At 38.7% G+C, this 19,464-nt stretch overlaps 1 protein-coding gene across 2 annotated transcripts in view; it reads right to left on the bottom strand.

Moving 5' to 3' along the window:
• The window catches only part of RNF13 (ring finger protein 13), an 81,972-nt gene extending 64,424 nt beyond the window's left edge, over positions 1–17,548 (bottom strand). The window contains exons 1-3 of one of the 2 annotated variants that reach the window (XM_074298346.1): positions 17,080–17,548; positions 5,451–5,573; positions 1,981–2,061 (exon numbers count right to left, since the gene is read on the bottom strand). In XM_074298346.1, the coding sequence (XP_074154447.1) occupies positions 1,981–2,061; positions 5,451–5,564 (195 nt within the window). In that variant the 5' untranslated portion in view covers positions 5,565–5,573; positions 17,080–17,548. The remainder of the gene's footprint in view (positions 1–1,980; positions 2,062–5,450; positions 5,574–17,079) is intronic. The other variant, XM_074298347.1, reaches the window with a different exon arrangement.
• Positions 17,549–19,464: the final 1,916 nt, after the last annotated feature.

Raw genomic sequence — 19,464 nt, forward strand, 5'->3', positions numbered from 1 at the left:
TAATGAAATATTATTGTTCTATAAAAATGATGAACAAGCTGATTTTAGAAAGGCCTGTAAAATTTTACATGAACCGATGCTGAGCGAAACAAGCAGAACCAGGAATACATTGTAAGAACGTGCAATGATCAACTATGAAAGACTTGGTTCTTCTCAGTGGTTCAGTGATTCAAGGCAATCCCAACATACTTGGAAGAGAAAATGCATCTGCGTCCAGAAAAAAAAAAACTAAGGAAACCGAATATAAATCAACACATGCTATGTTCATTTCTTTTTTCTGTATTTTTTCTCTCCCACAGTATTTCCCTTTTGTTCTGATTTTTCTGTCTCAACATAAATTCACAAGAAATGTGTATTAAAAATAAATTAATTAATTAAAATAAAAGTTCAGCTAAAGTACAATAAATTTTGTTCCAACCTCTTTTTTTAAATTCACTTTATCTTCATGTTTCAAGGGCAAAATTCCTGATAAACAGGAAGCAGTATATATAAGCAAGTCAAACCACCATCACCTTGACTAAGCCAGCCCAGGACCCTGAACACAGAAAATTGTGAACGTCAGTGTCCCTAAAACCACCAGACCTACTTCCAGGCCCAGCTTCACAGCCATCCTCAAGGGAAGCAACCTTTGTTGAGTAAGGGCTAGCCATAACCACCAACTGCCAAGCAAAGGCCATTCACAAAGCAGTAAAACTTGCCTAGCTGACACAGCAACATACCCTTAGAGAAACATACAGCTGCACATGCCAGGAAAAGTCAAACTATGTCACCACCTTGGCCACCATCTCCCCTCAGACCTTGATGGAGACAATCCAGAACCCAGAAACCAAGACTCTTAAGAAAAGCAATGATTTCAGCTCATCATCCTGGGATGACAGGCACACTGGTACACTGTTGGTGCCGCTATGAATCAGGATGAAAATTCCTGGAAAACAATTCGGAATCCTGAAAATAAAGCGACCAAAACATATGTACCTTTTGACTCAGAAATTCTGCTGCTAGGCTTATACTTCAAGTTGATCATTAACAAGAAAAACTTACCAAAATATTTATAAAAACTTTTTGTTACAGCAAAGAACTGGAGATAAATGAGATGTCCATCTACTTAGGAATAACTAGGCTAAACATATTTTTGGCATGTAAAATGATGAAAAGAGAAATATAAAAATGCCTACATTAATTGATGCAAAGTGAACCAAACAAAAGCAAAGAGGCTTAGACATAGTTCAAAGGGAAGTGGATTCCTGGAAACAACACAAAGACTTATTAGGTTTAATGCCAAGTCAGTCATGCTAAGGGCACTGTGGGATGTTACTTTTTTTATTTTAATGTTTTGCTATATTTAAACTCATCTTATAATGTCCAAAAGTATTGTTACAGTTTTGATTTACTGTTTTTAATTGCAAATATTTGCTACACAATGAGTTAAATCAGACTTTGTATAAAGATCTGTTGAATCAACTGGCATTTACACCATCACTGCTACAGCCTTGTATAACAAAAACACTGCTAAATTTTTTTTAAAGTCAGGTGACTAAGCTTCAAATGCAATGAAGCATGAAGCATGAAGCTTCAGGCATGAAGCACTCACAGTAGAACTCTGGACAAGTTGTTCAGCTTCTCAAAGCCTTTAGGCTCTATCTGTAAAACTGAGATATCAATACCTGCCCTACCCATTTCACGATTTTGTTGAGAGTACTTCATAAATCTTAATGTGTCATTTAAATATTATTATTAAAGGGAAATGCACTCAAGGATTCAAAATGTTGGCATTAAAAATGAATTTCTGAAATATATAACTTCTTCACATTAACTGAGGACAACCTATAATGGATATCAAAAATTGAAGTTCAAGTGATCAAAATATTATAAAACTTTTAGGCGATCATATATTCATATTCTTTTAGATATTTTAAACATTATCAACAAAATATACTAACATAAAATAATGCTAATAATTTACTAAATACTATTTCTTACCTTTAAACCTTCAGTTGGAAGTCTATAACCAAATCTTGCTGGAAGGTCATCAAATGTCTGTGATACATTTTCAAAGTTGTACTACATGGAAAATTAAAACGATCAAGTTAGATTCATATTATGCAACAGAATGAAAGCAATACATTTATAATTATATTTAATCAGTTCTACTGCTACCTCATTTATGCTACATATACATGTATATACATATATACATATAAATCCTTCTAACCTCATCTACAAATGCATTTTCACATAAAATATGGCAAAAAATATGCTTAGCATCTATTCTAAGCCAATACAAATACTTCAATAGGCATTCTCCTATCACTAGTGCAGAACACAACTCTCTACCACCTTAGATTATATTCATGAAGCTTTTTTTTATATAAAAATTTCAACACATTGAATGCAACTTGGTAATGAGCTCCCCCCCCCCAAAATTTAACTAGACTAGTCCTTGAACACATTAAAAGATCCAGATATGAAGTATTAACAGCTTAGTAAGATCTTATGGAATTTGCATGCCACTCACAAAATGCAAGAGGACACAAGGACAGAATTTCCATTTAAAATTCATAATCTATTTTTAGTAACCTATGATTTAAGTGAAAATTTCACTAAATTCTTAGTGATTTCACATACACACGAATATAGGGTTTCAAATAGGATGGTTTCTTTGCAAACAATTAGCATAATAGGCAACTTTTATGGGAACTAATTAACTTACACACAGATTTACTAATTTATGCACAATTTACCCCTCAAAAACATCCATTTGATTTTCTTTCTTTTGTAAAGATTACTAGAAACAGACTCCTGTTTTTCTGACCCCAATCAATACTATACTTCCTGATGAATTTGAAAAGTTTCAAATGTACTTTTAAAAGAAAAAGAGATTGTTTCAATATACTTACATATTCATTTTTTAAGCTTCTCTAAGGCTCAAGAAAGAAAATGAAACACTAAGCAAAATCCAGCAAAAAAGTAGTTTATTTAGAAAACAACATTTGAACAACACATACATAGACCCACTCAACACACACACACTCACTCTCTCACACACACACACACACACACACACACACACACACACACACACACACACACCCTTCATGTTAGAACAAAACAAAAGCAATACCATTTATTTCATAATTCTACCCATAATTTGTTTGATGACCTTGAAGAAGCTTATTTAAGCTTCAGTTCCTGTATCTGAAACATTAAAGGAATTGAACTAAATTTTTAAGCACCCTCCTGGTTCTGAATTTCTTTGATTTTGTGTTTTTAGATTTTTATCTGAAGAATAATCTCGTATTTCAAATGAGGAAAGGGGAGAAGAAAAATTTTTTTAAAAGACATCACAAAGTTAAATGTACTGATTCCATTTGTGGAAATGATCATAGAATTTGGAACTAGAAAAGACCTTAGAGATACATCCTCTTATTTGCAAATAAGGAAACAGACCTAGTTCATAATGTTGGCACATCTCATAAAAAAATGATGTAATGAGTCATTTCCAATGGTATCATCTCCATGCCTAGAATTCCTCATTCAGCTAAAGTAACATACTATTCATGTTAAGTTATTAATTATTATTGGCAGGAGAAGTCCAGCCTTGGGTTCTCATGCCATGAAAGGGTGTAGTCCATACCCCAGATAGGATCAAAAACACTTGCAAAATGATGGAATATAATACATAAAGTGAAGGAGATCAAGGGGCTACTAATGCCAAGATTCTGAAGTTAGGTGACTCTAAGTTTGATCTCTTTGACAGAAACCAGGATATGTGAAAGAACTAGGCCATGAGCAGGAGATAATAACAGCTTCAGGGAAAAAAAGAGATTTCGAGGATGGGGTAGTCCTGGGCATCTTTGCAGAGTTGGAAAAGAATTATGTCATAGAGAAAGGTATGAAGATTATCAGGAACCCCAAGAAAACAAAGTGAGACCATAGTGCTGGAGTCAACAAAAATGTACTTTACATCCACTGTGTATGAGGTGTTGGGAACTTAAAATGTACTGGATAAAAAAATAGCAAAAAGTTGGAAAGTTGGGACTTTGGGGAGTGGCACATTTCACAGAATAATAGAACTGAAAAAGACTTCAGACATCAACTAGGCCAGGAGGGAAGCACCATGGCAGGCAGCCTTAGGACAGGCTCACAGGGCCGTAGAAAACCCACAGCCTCAGCATATGTAGCCCATTGCAGGTAATGAGCCTTTACCAGCGGCCATATAGGACAAAGGAGAAACACCCTGTTGCTGTGTGCAAAGTACACTGTGTCCCTAGCTCATCGTCTCACTTCCAGAAAAAATCCAACAAGATCATACAGGTGAGCTTCTTGCTAGCTCTAAAGTTTCCTGGTCATGTTACCACATTTCCAATTCTAAAGTCATTTTTAAATAAGCAATAAGTAATCAATAAAACTGTAACTTATTTGTGACATTAACACTTCAAAGTTATGAAGCTAGGGAAATATTTCCAAGTGCAAGAAGAGATCTTAAAAAATTGGTCCACCTTAATTGTTATTCTAAGAAAATGACTAAAATCACTACAACCATTGATTCATTCAAGATGGATATCACAAGGAAATTAATAATAAAAAGAAAGGTCTCTTATAGAACAAAATATTTATAGCAACACTTTCAGTAGTAGTAAAGCACTAAAAATAGATTCCTGTCAACTTAGAAATGGGCTAAATGGATTATCATATGTTAATGTTATGAATTATTGCAGCACTGTAAGAAACAATGAATATGATGACCATAGAGATTTAAATGAACTGTTGCAAAGTGAACAAGTAGCAAAACAATAGCCATATTAACTACGAAAATGGGAAGAAAAATAACAAATGACACTGTAAAATTATAATGAGCAAGCTTCAATTCCAAAGAGATACAAGACTAAGCTTCCCCTCTCCCTTTGCAAAGGAGAGGAACTCTGAATGTGTGAATACTGCATATGACAATAAACTTGGTTAATAAGTTAATTTTGCTGATTTTTTTTTATTCTCTTGTAAGGGACAGCTTTATGAATAGAGGAGGAGGAGCAATATTATTGGATGCATGTGACTTTGAAACAAAAGTTGTCAATTAAAATGCTTTTAAAATCAGCTTAAAGTTTGAGTAACAATCCCAGAAATTGAGGAGTTTCTTCCTAGACTATCTTTATAAGCTTCATATCATAACTGATAAAAGCAACGAAACTATAAACACTTGCATAGTTTCTCATTCTTATGTAAATGTCATTTTTTTCAATAACAACTACTCTTGCCTAAATCACAAAATATCTATGGGCAAGATAACTGCAAAGCATTAGGATAATCATGAAGTTCTAAATTACTTATCCCATAAAGTAAGTATATTATAAAAGTCAACAAACACACGCACATAACCAGTTTAGGTGGTATTTTGTTAAATTTATCTCCCACTTATTTCAGACACATTAAGTTGTTTCAGTTACACTTACCGCTAAAATATCTGCCTCCACAGGTAATAAGTTAAAGAATGCAAACAGCTGGACAGTCAAAATAGTATATATCTGCGTGGCTGACAACATTAACATCCCTATGGATAACAGCATCTTAATCACCTGAAAAATAAGCACATAAGAATGATGAGAAGGCCAAAAAAAAAGATACTGATTTCTTAAAGTGGCACTTCACAATATTCAAATGATGCTAGTCATCTGGCATATATTTACTAAGGAGAAATAACTAATTCATTAGCAATTCAAAACATTGTTTTATGTTATTACTAGCATAGGGTCCTTATTCAATAGAATACATAAATATGTAAACTTCTTAACATAAATTCTTAAACTTTCAAAGTATATTTGTTACAAATATATTGCTATTAATGTTTCAGGCCAAACCCATATTTTAAAAGGAAAACGTTATTATGAATAACTAATTAGTAATAACACATTTATATGATAAAAGGTTTATAAAAAATTTCCACAACAATTCCATGTACAACTATTTTTATTCCCACTTTTACAGATTGTACTTGCAATTCAATCTGAGTCACATAATATATATTGTTTATTATGTCCTGCAGTTCTACTATTGGGATTATACCCCAAGGAAATACTAAAGAAGGGAAAGGGACCTGTATGTGCCAAAATGTTTGTGGCAGCCCTTTGTGTAGTGGCTAGAAACTGGAAGATGAATGGATGTCCATCAATTGAAGAATGGTGGGGTAAATTATGGTAAATGAATGTTATGGAATATTATTGTTCTGTAAGAAATGACCAACAGGATGAAAACAGAGAGGCTAGGAGAGACTTACATGAACTGATGCTGAGTGAAATGAGCAGAACTAGGAGAACATTATACACTTCAACAATGATACTGTATGAGGATGTATTCTGATGGAAGTGGATATCTTCAACATAGAGAAGATGTAATCCAGTTCCAATTGATCAATGATGGACAGAATCAGCTACACCCAGCGAAGGAATACTGGGAAATGAGTGTAAACGGTTAGCATTTTTTGTTTTCTTCCCAGGTTATTTTTACCTTCTGAATCCAATTCTTCCTTTGCAACAGCAACAACAACAACAAAAAAAATTCGGTTCTGCACACATATATTGTATCTAGGATATACTATAACATATTTAATATGTATGGGAATGCCTGCCATCTAAAGGAGGGGGTGGAAGGGAGGAGGGGAAAAGTCAGAACAGAAGGGAATACAAAGGATAATGTAAAAAATTACCTATGTATATATACTGTCAAAAAATGCTATAATTATAAAATTAATAATAAAAAAAATTTTAAAATAAAATAAAATATTTTTAAAAGTGTTTATTATGGTATATGTAAAGTATATATATATTAGGAACCTGATATACAAAGGAATATCAATTCAGTAGCCAGTAGAAAAATTGGTAACAATATTAGAAGTTAACAGTTAGCATTTATATAGCATTTTAACTTTGCAAAATACTTTAAAAAGTATCATCATCATCATCTCATGGTGAAGCCAGTTTCAATGGTCTCATGATGGAGAGAGAACCATCTGCACCCAGAGGGAGGTCTGTGGGAACTGAGTGTGGATCACAGCATAGTATTTTCACTCTTTTTGTTGTTGTTTGCTTGCATTGTTTTCTTTTTTGAATTTTTTTTTGCATTTTTTTTCCTTTTTGATGTGATTTTTCTTGTGCACCATATTTGTGGAAATGTATATAGAAGAATTGCACATGTTTAACATTAAAAAAAAAAAATCTCATTTGAGTTTTATCAACATTATGAGACAGAGACTATTTAAAGATACTTATATTCAGGGGCAGCTAGGTGGCGCAGTGGATAGAGCACCAGCCTTGAATTCAAGAGTTCAAATATGGTCTCAGACACTTAACACTTCCTAGCTGTGTGACCCTGGGCAAGTCACTTAACCCCAGCCGGGGGGAAGGGAGGAGATACTTATATTCTAATGGGGGGGCAAGAAGCAAGTTTCCTTTCAGAGAATTAACATCTTCAAACATCACAGATAAAGTTAAATAAGGCAAACACAAGAAAGACACAAGTGAAGCTTTTTTGTGTTTGGAGTTTTTGTTTTTTTTAACTTTACTGGTCTTAAGAAATGAGAGAAAGAATAGAAGGAAAAAGGATTTACTAGGGAAGAAATGTGGAAGAAGATTTTAAGATTTCACAAAAAACAGCACATGAAAAAGATATAGATACTAAATCAGGAATGGGGGAAACAGGATTCTCATTACCTATTTCATATATGAAAAATAAAACTCACCTAAAATTGAACATACATACTTGTGGTAGAAACACATTAAACAAAAGAAAAACAGGCAAGATCAGGGAAAGGGGGATAAAAGGAGAGGGCAGGAAAGGTCTGTTGCACCAGGGTAAGAAGGCCTTGGGACCATAGGGGAAGAAATGAGAAATGCTGGGAGGAATATGGGGAATATGAGACATTAATGAATTGTTGGTAGAATTGTGAACTGATTCAGCTATTCTGTAGAGAAACTTGGAACTAGACCCAAAAGACTATAAAATTATGTATACCCTTTGACCTAACAACACCATAACTAGGCATATATTCCAATAGATTTTTTTAAAAGGAAAATTATCTATGTGTATAAAAATATGTATAGCAGCTCTATTCTCAGGGCAGAGTTGAAAACTGAGGAGATGTCCATCAATTGGGAGGATGTGTAAATTGTGGTGTGTGATTATGAGGGAATATTATTGCTCTTTGAGAAATAATGAGCAGGGAGCTCTCAGAAAAACTAGAAAGTCCTCCCTGAGCTCTTGCAAACTGTTTACAAAGTAATGGCAATGTCAAGATGATCAACTATGAATGACTTTGCTATTCTCATTAATAGTGATCGAAGCATACTCTGAAGAACTTATGATGAAAAATGCTATCCATACCTAGAAAAATGATTGTGTCAACATACAGATTGAAGCATAGTTTTGTTTTTTTTTTTGGGGGGGGGGATTATGTTTTCTTTTGCAACATGACTTTTATGGGAATATTTTGCTTAACTTCAGATGTGCCTTCTCAATGGGAATGTGAGTGGGGAAGGAGGAAGGGAGAGAATTCTGGAACTCAAAAGTTTTAAAAAAATGTTTAAAATTGTTTTACATGCAACTAGGGAAAAAATCAAATAAGTGGGGAGAAAATATTATGACCATCACTGTATATAACTGAGATGAGATGGAGCGTTAGATAATGAAAAGTGAGTAGGTGGAGGAACTAACAATTAGAGTGTTTCAGGGAATGTCAAGGTAGGCTGAAGTTCCATGGTATTAGGGCAGAAATTAGGAAGGAGAGAAATATTATGAGCCAGGAAAAATTATTGGGTGATTAAAGTGGGAGGGAGGGACCTGGAAATGGTCATTTTGAACAAGGAGTGTTGGAATACACGGGAGATACCTGACAATGGCTGCAGGAGCTCCAACCCAGAATGGATTGTGAGGATTGTGAGAGGATGATACAAGGAGACTGAGAGGCAGTTGCTGTTCCCTGACCTCTCTGATTGAGAGGCTGTTGCATTGTCTATCCTTTCTCCTCTTCCCTCTGCCTCCAATTTATCTCATTCCCAGTCCACAACACCTGTGTCAGCAAAGGCTGCCTTGCAACTCCTTCAGATGCTACGATGCACAGCTGTGAAGGCTCTCGGTGAACTGACCTGTCCCTCAATAAAGGAGCATTCCAATTCCCTATCCACTATTAATAACTTATCCATTGTTTATCCAAGAGTTTCAGTGCCTGTTAAAAGCAAAAACATCTAAACAGCTAACAGTTTGTATAATTCTTGTGTAATTAATATTTCCAAAATACTGTGATTATACCTAAAACTATAAAATTTCTTTCATGTAGAGCTTACTTTTAAAAATACAATAAATTCAACATGTAATTTTCAAAGTTGTCTTGCTTGTCTTATTACTAGACTTCCTTCTAGTCTCTTATCTTCGTTTTTCTTTCGTGGAAGAGGGGAAAAAGTCTCTAACATCTACTTTTGCTCAAAGGTCCCCTTCCTGTTGAAAAACAGAAACAGAGTTCTCATTTCTTGTAACACAATAGTGTTCTGTTCTATTTCACATATCATAATTTATTTAGCTATTATTCTCCCACTGATGGGTACCTTCTCCTTCCTCCAGTTTCCAGTTCTTTGCTACTACAACCCTATATTTTTGGCCATATGGATTTTTTTCCGTTTTCTTTTTTCTCTTTGGGGTAAAGCCTGGATTATCAGTGGATCAGAAGGTATGCAGAGTTGGTGACTTTTTAGGTATTACTCCAAACCACTTTCAAAAATACTTGAACCAATTAATTCACAGCTCCACCAAGGATAAATATGTCTATTTTCCCAAAGTTTTCTCCTTTATCTTCTTTACCATACTGACGGAGTATGAGAGGAAATCTTAAAAGTTTTTTTCCATTTTTACTTCTCTAGTGCTAGTGATTTGGAACTTTTTCCCCCCCTGAGGCTGGGGTTAAGTGACTTGCCCAGGGTCACACAGCTAGGAAGTGTTAAGTGTCTGAGACCACATTTGAACTCTGGTCCTCCCGAATTCAAGGCTGGTGCTCTATCCACTGCGCCACCTAGCTGCCCCTACTTTTTTTTTTTTTTTAAATAGTGATAGATTTCTTGCTATAAAACGGAATCATTTTCTTACATGTAGTAAATGACTTTATTAGAGAATTCTCTGCAAAGATTGTTTTTCCAATTAACTGTTTACCATTCTCATTGTAACTGCATTAGTTTATTTGTGCAACAACTTTTTAATTTTATATACAAAACTGTTGGTTTACACCTCATTTCTGTCAACACTTTAAAATTTTCACAGCAGCTTTTGTCAGGCTTTGAGTTCTCCTCACAGTTGATCTCTTTAGCTTTACTATTCTATTAATGAATCAATTTATATTGTAACTAGAACCATACTAAAGAGTTTTAATTTTTATTGATTTGTACTTATCTAAATTGTGATATTAAAGGAAAAAGTACACAATACATTTAACAAACAATATTACATTTGTATCATCATCAGTGTAGTTATGGTCCTGGTTTGAGAAATTTTTTTTTTGTAATTTACATTCACTTCTCTACATAGACACGTAATAATCAGATGATTCATGGTAATTATAACAAAATGATATTCCAAAAATCAATACAATCAGTGAAGTATCCCCAGCAATAAACAAGCTTCTTCTATAATGGGCTCCCTTCTAGGCAATCTCCACCAATCAATATGAGTACGTACAGAGAACAAAAAATAAATTTAATTCTTTAAGGCATTCTAAAACCTAAACAAATTATCCGATTTCAATAATAAAAATAATCAATAATTTATTATATGTGAAAAATGTAATAGTGTCTTTATGAACCTAATGCAATAAGCTTTTTAAAAATAAACTTTCAGGTTTACAAATACAAAACTAGGCTGAGAGTCCCATTCCTATCTTCATCTTTTAAACAACCAATAACTTCTCTTTACTCTTATTATTCTATATTACTAACCTATCTGATAATGAAATTGAGTCTTAATATTTAAAAATTAGTAACCATTTTGGAAGTTTTATGTTCTTCTGTTAGATAACAAAATATCTTTACAATTACTTTGACACTACTACTAGAAAAAGAGATCAAGTAATTGGAAAATGATTGTTCTGTAAAAACCAGTATGCCAATAAAATATGTAAATCACATGTATTTGGATACACACACACACACACACACACACACACATATATACACACACATATGCTAAAGATGAATTACTCCTACCAATAATAAATAAATATTCATGATATATATCTTCAAATTCATTAACTGTGTTTATGGTCCTCTAAAAAAAAAAAAAAAACTAACTTATATCATGTTATTTCAGTAATATAAAAACATGCAGAGAAAAGATAAGAGTTTAAGAATTGTGACCATTTCACTCTCATTAGGAAAATACAGAATAATAACTAGGATGTAAATACATAAAAGCTGTTTGGAGGAGTTTGTTTTGTTTTGGTTTTTTTGCGAGGTACTTAGGGTTAAATGACTTGCTCAGGATAACACAACCAAAAAGTGTTATGCGTCTGAGGTGGCATTTGAACTCGGCTCCTCCAAAGCAGATGCTCTATCCACTGTGTCATCTAGCTGCCCCAAACGGCGCTTTTTTAGTAAAATTACCATCCAATTCTTCTTTCAAGCCCTACTTCCTACTTGAATGATAATTTAAAGGTGACTATGTCCTCAACAGCTATACTATGAGAATGTAGGCTGTGACAATTCCTCATCTAGAAAAGTTCTAAGTGTGAGCTAAGCAATACTATGCTGGTTCTCTGATCACTCCTTCATTTCCTTTTGTTTCTTTGTAAACATATTTTTTAATATTGCTAGCATGTCTCATAAGCCCCTCTCATTCCTCCCAACAAAAAAACCTTCTCTTAACAACTAAGTCACTATTCCCCAGCAGATAATCAAATGATAGATGAGAGGCAATTCTCAAAATGAAAAATTGTCCAAATCACTAAATAAGAGAAATTTAAATTAAAACAATTCCAAGGTTCTACTTCTTACCCATGACAAAAATGACAAAGGAAAATGACAATTAGTGTAGAGGATATGGAAGGAGACAAATTCTAATGCAGTGCTGGTAGAGTTATGAAATGTATAGCCACTGTGAAAAGCAATTTACAATTATATCCAAAAAAGTCAAAAAAACTGTGGATAGATATCCTTTGACCCAACAATACTACTACTAGGTATAAACTACAAAGATCAAAGAAAGTACTCTATATGCAAAAATATTTACAGCAGCACTCTTATAACAAAGAACTAGACCTACGGGAATATCCATTAACTGAGGAATAGTTGAACAAACTATAGTACATGAATATAATTAGATAATATTGCACAGTAGGATACATGAAATAAAAGAATGGAGTAGAAACAGAAAAATAATTTCTATTACTACAATATTACAAAGAAAGACTTAAAAGAATATATGCAATGACCAACCACAATTTCAAAAGACAGGTAGTGTAATATTCTTCTCTAAAATGTAACTTCTCTTGTTGGGATTTCCTTGGGGTCTCTAGAGGCAGCCTTAGTTTCAGTTCAGTAATCACCAAAATAACAGCCAGGTATTAAAGTCCGAATCCTTTATTGTCTCTTTCCAAGTCTTGTCTCCTTTCCAGCGGCCTGGTTAACTTTCTTAAAGGCCTTGGTAGTCTTGGTTCCAAAAGCTTGAGTTCCCACCTGCCTTCTGGCTTCTGAATCTCCCCAACTTCCAAGGGCTTGTGCTTGAGCCTCCATCCACAACAAAGGTGGATGATGGAATGAATCTGTCTCACCCTCCGAGAGCTTCTAGTGAGCTTGTAACTCTGGCCCTGAGAGCTTCTCCTCATATGCCCCACACTGAATACAAACCAATCATTATATCACTAGGAAACCATTATTTGGTAGGATTAAATCAATGCTAAACTAGATTTAACCATTGTCTCAATTCCACTTAGTACCTTGTTTCAATTTCTGGCCCATAACATCTCCTTGTAGGATTAAATCAATCAAACTGAACCATGCTAAATTAGATACTATTCTCTCTAATCAATTCCACTAACTTAGAACTTTGTAGGAATCCTTTGTTTCACATTGAGAGTTCTGGCCCATAACAAGGTAGGATAAAGCATTGTTTCTACCTCTTGACAGAAAAGTGATGGATTAGAGGTATAGAATCAGACACACATTTTCAGACAAGGTCAATATGTGAATGAATTTGGGACTCTGTGGGTGTGTGTGACTATGCAAACTTGTCTTAGGAGAGTTGGGATGTTCTATAGGGGCTAGGCTCCCATCCTTACTATATGATGGAGGAGGACTGGTCACAAGAATAAATCTGCCCAGAGACTTTTCCTCAGCACTTCGGAGCGGCACCTTAACATCAAGGTGCAAATCTGAGAAGAGCTAGTGGTGCCCTATTTTTTGATCATCCTGAAAGTGAAGAAAGGGCTTGAAGGTTCAGAAAACCGCAAACTACAAGGAAGGGGTAACCACGGTGACCTCGTCTCCAGATAGGCCTCCTGATGCAGCTGCGCAGGACTCTTTATAGGATGAGGAGGGAATGACTTGGGCTCCTTTATCAGCAAGGTTCTTCATGTCCTAGAAACCACTTCATGCCAGAAAACCACTTTGGCAATGGAATCCCCCTAGGAATTACCTAAGCCCTTCCCTCTCATTGGGCAGCATCTCCCAAGGCTTCCACTGATGGCCAATCATCATTTCTAGAAGGATGAAATCAGTGCTTTCTCCAGTATGCCTCTTCCTTCCCTTTTTCAGCTTCCTTTTCTTGTGTAGTCTTCTCCCATTAGAATGTAAACTAATGGTCAAAGCAGCAAACTTCCTGCCCCTTAATAACCTTTTAGCTCATATTGGCATTCTCAGTGTTTAGCACAGCACCTAGCATATAGTAATGCTTAACAAATGTTTGATGACGGCCAGTGATGGGGAGGAAAAAAGTCAAGCACATGAATGAAGCAAGTTTTAATGTGCACAGAAAAGAAATATCCAAAGGAATGCTGACAAGGGGGCAGTTGTTGGCCCTTAATGTGCTGAATCGATAGAATATGTTTTAATAAAACAAGCTCTATATTATTATCTTTAGTTTCATGGGTAATACTATATCTTGTTTTATAAAAAAGCTCCCACTTAATGGTATTAAGTTCAGGATAAGAAAAAAATTAAAGTTTAAAAAATACAGCCACACTGACTTCTTGTTTTACACATTCATTAAACATCCTTTCAATTAAGACATTCTAAAATTTTATTCAGAGATATAAGTGGTAGAGCCAGTGTTTAAACTAAGCCTTTTAAACTCAAATACTGCAGCACTCTTTTCACTTTACCGAATAGCTTTTTCTCTACTTGTCTCCATACAATTCCTAGAATACTATTATGAAAATGGCAAGCACTTAATATTTGCTGAATTAAATCCTATGACCTTATCCCATGAACATCTAACTAGCAAGATTCTAATGACTGCATGAATAAGGAAAACTAAAAAGTCAGCTTCACAGCAATAGGGAAATGTGGCTAATCCCTACTCCCTTCCCTCAGCAGAAAACTAGAATTGGATTTTATTTCAGTACCAACAACAGATTTACACTAATCTTGTAGTATTCTCTTCTCCCTCTCCCACTCCCTGTCCTGCTCCCAAATCCAGTCTTCCTTGTGACTAAATGCACACATTTTCAAAATGATGAGTCAGGATTTCTATTTGGAAAAACAGTAAACCTAAAATGGAAATACAAGAAAACCCATGAATGTCATTTCATCTGCACTAAATATCCAGGTTACTAAATGTCAGTTCCTTTCTCAAGTAGAAGAACACACAAGATATTCAGCACAATAGCTATACAGCAGTACTATCTCACTGATTCAATTTGCCTTTTCAACTTTATCATATATGACTATTTCAAACACCCTTCAGTAAAACCAGCCTTCCTGAAGAATACGGGCCATGTACAGCTTTCATCTCCTTTTCTGTAGGATGTTCGGTTCTGCGTGAACTACACTTCCCTACACTTCCATGAGGGGAATGCAAACCGAGTCTTAGAAACCATTTTTCCCCTTAAATTATGCTCAACAGTAATGAACTGAACCAGCTACACAGCAAAAGAACTCTGGGAGATGACTATGAACCATACATAGAAAACCCAATCCCTATTTTTGTCCGCCTGCATTTCTGATTTCCTTTGCAGGCTACACTATTTCAAAGTCCGATTCTTTTTGTACAGCAAAACAGCTGTTTGGACATGTATACATATATTGTATTTAATTTATACTCTAACATATTTAACATGTATTGGTCAACCCGCCATCTGGGGGGGAAGGGGAAGGAGGGGAAAAATTAGAACAAAAGGTTTGGCAATTGTCAACGTTGTAAAATTACCCATGCACATATCTGGTAAATAAAAACTATTTTAAAAAATTAAAAATAAAAATAAATTATGCTCAAATATCATCTTCTACATAAAGGATTTTCCTGATCTATCCAATTGCTAGCATTTTCCCTACCAAAAAAAAAGTAATTAGATACTCATTTATGTCTATGTGGTCTCAAATACAAAAACAAAACAGAGGCTCCCTAAGGAGAAGGGAATGTTTTATTTTCTCATTGTATCCTTAATGCCTATTATAGTTCCTGTCATATAAAAGATACTTAAGAAACATTTCTGATTAATAACTAAAAGCAATTTATTTTTCCAAATAATCATCCTAGCCCTCTTTTGAGAGTCTAACATTTCCCCAAACAATGCGGCCTTTTTGTGGTGTCTCATGTCAAAGCGCCATGTGACACAATACCTTGTTAGAGCGGGAACTGGCTGGATTCACTTTATTTCCAAGTGAGCATTATTGCTGTCCAACCAGTAACTACCTAGCAAGGACCCTCTTCTCTCACTCTCTCACTTCCAGGGGGCCGGGAAGGTCAGCACCTGCCTCAGGAAACAGCCCGGAGCCGGCACGGACCGGACTGGCCGCACCTGGAGAGGAGGGAGCTCTCTGAAGACTGGAAACTTACGAGGGGACGAGGGGCCCAGAATTTTTTGTTTTTTTTCTATTTGAAATGTAACCACCTGCAAAGCAAAGTCACCCAGTAGCCCCAAGCTTGGGTCTCCCGGAGCTGCCACTCATCCCAGGCCTGCCCCAGGCTGCCCCCAAGCAGAGGCCTCGGCATTCCGCAGCGCCTCCACAAATCTCGGGCTTGAAATCTCACTAATTAAGGCTAAACCAGGTCTATTTCACTCAAGCCTTTCATTTTACAGATGAGGAAACTGAGGCTCGGGAGGGACCGGCCAAGGTCACTCCCTGTCAGGGGGGCGGGGAGCTCCCCACCGCGGCACCCGGCTCTAGGGCTCCAGCCTGAGACGGAAGGAAACCCCGCGGCAGGGGTGGCTATCAGCCCCAAGGTGGGGACGATGCACTTCACGTCCCGGAGGCCAGCCCACCCAGGGCAAAAGGAGGCCGGACCGAGCACGACAGCCGCTGAGCCACGCGCGTTTCTCGGTGTCCCAAGCGTGCGGGAGCTCTCGGCTACAGGGCGAGGTGATTCCCCCATCGCTCGAGGAGGATGTCCCGACGGGCGGCCCACCTGGCTAAAGGAGGATCCCCCTCCTCACCACACCCTCGGGGAATAGCGGAGTCCCCCTCCAGAGAACCCCAAGAGCGGTGAGAGCGCTACTCTCCCGGCGGGTTCCTCGCCTCCACGGCAGTAGACACGGGGGTGGGGGTGGGGGGAAGAGAGACAAAGTCACGCAGGTCAGGGGCGTCCTCGGCCGCCTTCTCCCACCTTCTCCCACCCGGCGGCCCTCAGTCGGTCTCGAGGGCGGAGCAGAAGGAACCCAAACAAATTAAAACTTTAAGACACCCACTCCGCCCTTTAAAAAATTAGTGGGGGGAGGGGCGGACGGGTCGCGGCGGGGATCAGTTCCCGCAAAGGTTTCCGCAGCCTGCCCCGCCCCGGGAAGTGAACGGGGGGTGGGGGAGAAGAGAGCGGGGAACCCACGCTCCGGGGACGAGCGGCAGGACGGACTGACGGACGAGCGGACGGTGTAGGCCCCCGCCGAGGCGCGGCTCTCACCTGAGGGAGGAGGGGTCGGGGCTGGGCGGCTGGACCGTCCTGGCCAAGAGCGAATTCGTCCCTAATCCCTACTCAGTCGCGGCGGGAGAGCCTAAGCGGCATCCATGACCCCGGAGCTCGCTCTGCGGGCCCAACGGCGGAGAAGCCAAAGAAGAGACGACAACACGGCTGGGAGAAGGAAATCCCGCCTTCCTAGCGCTCTCATTGGTAGAGGCCCGGGACGACGGGGAGGAGCTAGGGAAAGCGCTTGGTCAGGAGAGCTGTCCGTTAAGAGAACTCCGAGACCTAGCTCCGCCCCCTCCTCCCCTCCGCCTTCGCCCCTGGGCTGCTGTCCTCACTGCTGTAAAACCCAGCTCCTGAGTGGACCGGCTGGAGGGAAGGCGGGAGCCGGCGGGGCGGAGGCGCGGGGCTGCTTGGTGAGCCTGGGAGGGAGTGACAGCCTGCCCCGGGAGGAGACGCGTCAACTTCTAGGCGCAGGACTGGACCCATTTAACAGATTTAACCTTGGAGGTCTGATAAGTGCTGATCCCCGCTAGGGAGCACGCGCCGGGTCGCACAGCTAGGCTCCTCCCTTTTTCTCACACCCCGCTGCGCCCGGGCTGGCCCCAGGCCCCTGCTTGGACTAGATCGGACCGGTCCGGGATGAGTGGGAGGCTGAGCCTGGAGACTTCTGGTGAAGGCGGCTCCCTAGCTGACTTCCGTGGGAGGCGAGAAGCCGCCGAACCGAAGCACGCCCCGGGGCTGGGGCGGGGTGTGTGTGGAGGGGGGAAGGGGGGAAGCGTAGGGATCTGTCGGGATTTGTTTGTTTTTTCTCCGAGGAGGAGTCCCGGAATCTCGAAATTGTCTGATACTGGGGACCCCGTGGTCCGAGTCCCGCAGCTACAAGCTGCCCTCAAAGATTTCCAGGGAGGGTCAGCCCACCAGCAAAAGAGAGAATCTCTGTAAGCCTTTTAGCCTGCACCTCCGAAGCACTGAGGAAAAGTGAGCTCCCTTCTTCCCCGCGGCCACTCATTCCACTTCAGAGTAGCTCATTTGTCACGGAACAGTTTTTCCAAGATTGAAAACTACTTCAACTTTCACCCATAATACCTAGTTCTGCTTTCTGGGGCCAAGCCCGAGTCTATTTCTTTTTTTTTTTTTTTTTCTCCAAGCCAAACATCCCAACTTCTTCATCTTCTTCCGATACCTTAAGCTCTCTGGGTTCATCCCCGCGATGGACGTTCTCTACTCTAGCTCTAGATAAAACCTTCCTAAAGTGTTCCTCCTGGCTTCCTTAAGTCTCATTAAAATCCCCTCTTCTGCCAAAAGCTTTCCCCAGGCTTGCTTAATGCTGGGATCTTCCCTCGGACACTACCCCCATTTAACCTGCACATAGCTCTTTTGCCCGTAGTTGTTTGCAGGTTTCATTCAGCTGGGAGCTCCTGCAGAGCTAGCTGGGAGCTCTTGGAGAGGAGCTGGGAGCTCCTGCAGAGCTAGCTGGGAGCTCCTGGAGAAGAGCTGGAAGCTCCTGGAGAGTTAGCTGGGAGCTCCTGCAGAGCTAGCTGGGAACCCCTGCGGAAGAGCTGGGAGCTCCTGGAAAGCTAGTTGGGAGCTCCTGGAAAGCTAGCTGGGAGCTCCTGCAGAGCTGGCTGGGAGCTCTTGGTCTTGGAGAGGAGCTGGGACTGTTTTTTGCTTTTCTTTTTATCCCCGGGGTTAACATAGTGCCTTGCATATTAGCCACCTAATAGATGCTTCTTAATTTCCCCTAGAAGAACTGAACACAATTCTTTAGATGTGGTAACCATATGGCCAGATGGGATAGAGCAGGTTATCCATCCCAAAGTTCCACAGTTAATCTTTCCACAAAGAAATGACACCTGGAATGTTCTGACCCCCAAACTACTATCCACTATAATAAAAATATAATAACTAGGATAATAGAGCTGTTATCTCGATTTATCCTCACTACCCTGTCGGGTTGGGTGCTATTATTATCCCTATTTCAACAGCTGAGGAAACAAGTTACGAATGAGTCACTGGTCAATCCTACTGATCCAGTAATGTCTGAGGCTAATTTTGAACTCGTGATTTCTGAACTCCAAGTCACCTACTCCCTGCCTCATATCTGGTTGGTCTGTTTTCGTTGTCTTGTTCCTATGTTTTCTTTCTTTCTTTTATTCAATGCTTGACCTGTCAACTTTACTGCACATGGATTTCCCCATTGCCCTTAAGAAGATCAAAATACTGACCAGGTGCCACGTCACTGTTTGCAAAAATCCCTTTCCTCTCTGCCCCTCATAAATCGACTCATAAATCTAAGTGACTTGTTCTTAGTTGCAGTGTTAAGACCAGCAAATTGAATTTGAATCATGTTCTCTCACTTAAAAATCCAGGACTGTTTCCATA

Source organism: Sminthopsis crassicaudata, chromosome 3 (genome assembly GCF_048593235.1).
Source record: "Sminthopsis crassicaudata isolate SCR6 chromosome 3, ASM4859323v1, whole genome shotgun sequence".
NCBI classification, from domain to species: Eukaryota; Metazoa; Chordata; class Mammalia; order Dasyuromorphia; family Dasyuridae; genus Sminthopsis; species Sminthopsis crassicaudata.